The 3,801-nt window shown below is 49.1% G+C and overlaps 1 protein-coding gene across 1 annotated transcript in view; it reads right to left on the reverse strand.

Annotated features, from left to right (window-relative positions):
- Positions 1 to 1,394, reverse strand: part of RSL1D1 (ribosomal L1 domain containing 1) — a 13,225-nt gene extending 11,831 nt beyond the window's left edge. Inside the window, exons 1-2 of the mRNA XM_019507415.1 lie at positions 1,021 to 1,394; positions 783 to 922 (exon numbers count right to left, since the gene is read on the reverse strand). Coding sequence (XP_019362960.1) covers positions 783 to 922; positions 1,021 to 1,056 — 176 coding nt within the window. The 5' untranslated portion in view covers positions 1,057 to 1,394. The remainder of the gene's footprint in view (positions 1 to 782; positions 923 to 1,020) is intronic.
- Between the last annotated feature and the right edge of the window lie 2,407 nt (positions 1,395 to 3,801).

Here is a 3,801-nt window from a genome sequence, read left to right on the forward strand (position 1 = left end):
CAAGAGGAGGCTGAGGGGGGACCTGGTGGCTGCCTACAAACTCATCAGGGGAGATCAACAGCAAATAGGTAGAGCCCTTTTCTCCCCAGCATCACCTGGGGTGACAAGGAACAATGGTAATGAGCTGATAGAGAATAGGTTTAGGTTAGAGATCAGAAGGCAATATTTTTACAGTTAGGGTAGCCAAAATCTGGAACCAATTTCCCAGGGAAGTGGTCCTCGCTCCTACCTTGGGCAAATTCAAGAGGAGGTTGGATGATCACCTGCCTGGGGTCTTGTGAACCCAGCATTCATCCCTGCCTGTGGCAGGGGTCAGGACAGATGATCTGTTCAGGTCCCTCCTGACCCTAGCTACTATGAAACTATAAGAAACACTGCTGACTCGCTGCCCACCCAGAGCCCCGACCCAGACCCTGTGCACCCAGGTAGGAGTTGCTGTTGCGCTGGGAGATGGTATCATCTTCGTCTTTTCTCCCTGTCTCCTTCCTTCTCTCCAGACCCCAGCAGAAGCCACAGTTCATCCGAGGCCCTGACGCTCAGCTGCGGACCTGGACAGGCCCCACGGGATCAGCATCAGCCTCAGCAGCGGTCTGGGTCTGGGTCTACAACTGAGCCTCAGGGCCCCGGGCAAAGTCTAGCTTCTGCCACGGTCTAGAGGGAGGGAAACGGATGCGGCCCCCGACAGGCCCCACAACGAGCTCGGGTCCCTCCAACCGAAGAAACCGCCCGCTCCCGGCGAGAGGAGCCCCGCGAGAAGGCAGCGCGGAGGGCCGAGTCCTCACATGAACAATGAACGCTCGAGCGGGGGGATCTTCCACACCGTCACCATCAAGTAGAGGGTCTCGCTCCCGCCCAGGAGCGGCTTCTCCGCGCTGGCCCGGGCCGCGACGTAGGCGAGCAGAGCCTGGACGGCCTTTCGCACCTGCAGGAGCACAAGCACCGGGGGCAGCTCGAGTCGAGGCGACCGAGCCCCGGCCCCGAGGGCCGCCCCGCCACCCCGCGCTGCCTCCGGCCCAGTACCTGCGCGCGGTCCAGCCCCTCTACCGGCTCCGCCATGGCACCGAGCGCACGTGCAAAACCGCCACGGCCGCACCCACGTGGAGTCGGCGCGCCCGGATGGCGTCACAGCGCGAGTAGGCGGACTTCCGGGGAGGGATTTCCTCTCACGTTCACTTCCGGGCCGGGGCCACCTGTGCTGTCCGCTGCCTTCTCCCCCACCCCGGCCGCCTAGCAGGACGGGCCGTAGCTCGAGGCAAGGCCGGGGCCGCGGCCGGTTCCCCCGCCCGGGCGAGGGGCGTCTGTTCGTGGCTTTTCCAGGCCCGAAGGGCGCGTATCCGAGCTGAGCACGTGGCTCTGCGGCTCGGAGTCAGAGCGGCCAGTCGCGGGGGAAGAGGAACCTGCCTGGCTCTCCCCGTGGAGCCGCTCAGGACTTGAGTCCGGTTTGTAGCGCTGGCGAGAGCCGAGAGTGAATCTAGCTGCCGTGCTGGGATTTGCTGGGAAGAGGTGTCATGTGCGACGGATGAAACTCGCATTTCCAATCTGATTTCCGTCACAAAGCGAGATAAAAGCGTTGGAGGAGGGAAGGAAGGGCTCTTGGAGCCAACCGCTAGGTGGGAAATTCCTTCCTACACCGGTGAGATGACAAGGTTGTGAGATGACTGTGGGGAGTTTCATACGCCTTGAAATAGATGGAGTGCAAGCAGAGGTTCGTGAATAATGGAGCAGTCTGTCATTTATAATAATGAAACCCACGGCAACACGTGCAAAAGGAGAATGCGAGTAGAGTCTGTAAAAAGCCTCTATGAAAATAAATCACTTCATATTACTGTAAGCCAGAAGCTTCATTTAAATAATTTATGTCCAAAATGTTTCTGGTCTGTTAGCATAGCATTGCTCTCATCAATAAGAGACAAGGAGAGAGTGCTGTCAGACTCCCTAGCTAGTTTTCAGTCTCACGCAGGTGTATTGTTGTTTTACAAGTTTTGAACTCGACACTGCAGCCATATTTAATTAAAAGTGGAACATGGTTAATTGGGATAGGATTTGAGCAAGAGCCAGGTTAGAGGTCGAATGTTGTTAGACTATTAATTGCATACACTGTAAGTAAACATTTAATTTATAAAGTTCACAAAACTGACGAATACATCTGTCGTATCGAACAATCCATAACCGCAGCAGCACTTAACTGATAAACCGGCATCAAGGTTTAGAGTTATCTTCAGCACACACACATCTGGAAGTTTTCTATCTGTATTGACCCAGCTACAACCCACATCCATTAATATGCTGATGTCTGAAATGACAGAACAGCTGAGCGTTCCAGCTGACTAGTAATCCAAAAGGATGTTTTCCAGATATCCCTATTTTTAAAGTTTATTTTTCATTAAAATTAATATAAAAGAAATCCTGAAGTTTCCTCTTACATGTAGGAAGCCCTAGATTTTATAAATTCAGCTATATCCAAGATTAAAAATAAGACTATTTCATGGTACTTATGGATTCCAATTTTGGGGGATTTTCCAGGTCCCCAAAATCTACATGCCATCAAGACTGCATGTGTAACTTGCCTAACCCACACAAGCAAAGATTATGTAGAAACTTGTATACATTAGAAACAGTGAACAATATCCAAGGGACTTGTTCTTGGGGAGACTAGAAAAACCTTCATTCAGTAGGAATATTTTCTGTTAAATTATAAGACTTCATTCTCTTTCCTTCTCCCAAAACAGGCTTCTGGGAAATACAAATCAAACATCAAGAGTAGGAGGGATAGATACATTCTCTTACCCAGTGCAATATTAAAAACAAATACTTTCAAAGCATGGTAAGATGTTACTGTATAATACAACATACAAAGAGTTTTATACACACTTAAAATGAATGTGCCTATTGTAGACTATGGGCAGGTTTGGGGAGGGGGGTGTTATTGTTGATACCCCTAAAACCAGTGCTGCGTTTCCTTAGATTAGAACAGCCTGACAATATGGAGGCATTTAGGGGTTTTTTTAAAGTGGTATCTTGAGCCTTCACTACCCATCTAAACATTCTTTGACAAACCAGCTGGTGGTAGAAGTCAGGAACAAGTTTGTTTTTTTTCTTAGCAAGGACAGATATATAGGCAAGGGCCACATGGAATCAGAAAAATATACATGGTGGCAGAGACTCTGGCAGTTAGGCCAAGATCAAAATATTCTCAGATACATATTTAAACTAGACCACAGCCCCTGGGTTTTCATTGAAAACCATTGGCGATTCTTCCTCACAGGGTGAAATAAACTGCGTAAATGGAATTTCCAGCAGGAACTAGAATTGTATTGGTCCATTTTTCCTTACAAGCTCTAGCCATGGGGATTCTGGTGCAGGTTGTTTACATAAAGTCAAGATAAACCATTCAAATTACTGAAGCTCTTCCCCATTCTCTGAAAATGCCTGATACAGCTACAGATTTTTTTTTTTTTTTTAAATAAAGGGTATATTCTCTCACTCTGAATATAATATTTAAGCAGTAGCTGGGCTTCGTGTGCCACTGAAAAATCTGTAGTGGTCTCCATCTATTTTGCTAGCAAAGGTTCTTGAGGCGTCATCTCCATAGAATAGCGTGGGGGCGGGTGCCTTTTTGGGAAGAAGAGCAAAGTTGTCTCCAGTGGATGGCTAGTGCTAGTGAAGCTTAACAATTCCAAGAGAACTGTTGCTCTCAAAGTTTTGGGTGGCAATTCTTGATCCTTTGTCATGACTATACATATGTGGTAAGCTCTCAGTTGGCTGATAAGCAGGCCCTGTGCCCCAGTGTGTGTCCTCTCC

The sequence above is a fragment of the Gavialis gangeticus genome, unplaced genomic scaffold, assembly GCF_001723915.1.
Source record: "Gavialis gangeticus isolate Ggan-Ray unplaced genomic scaffold, GavGan_comp1, whole genome shotgun sequence".
Taxonomy (NCBI): domain Eukaryota; kingdom Metazoa; phylum Chordata; order Crocodylia; family Gavialidae; genus Gavialis; species Gavialis gangeticus.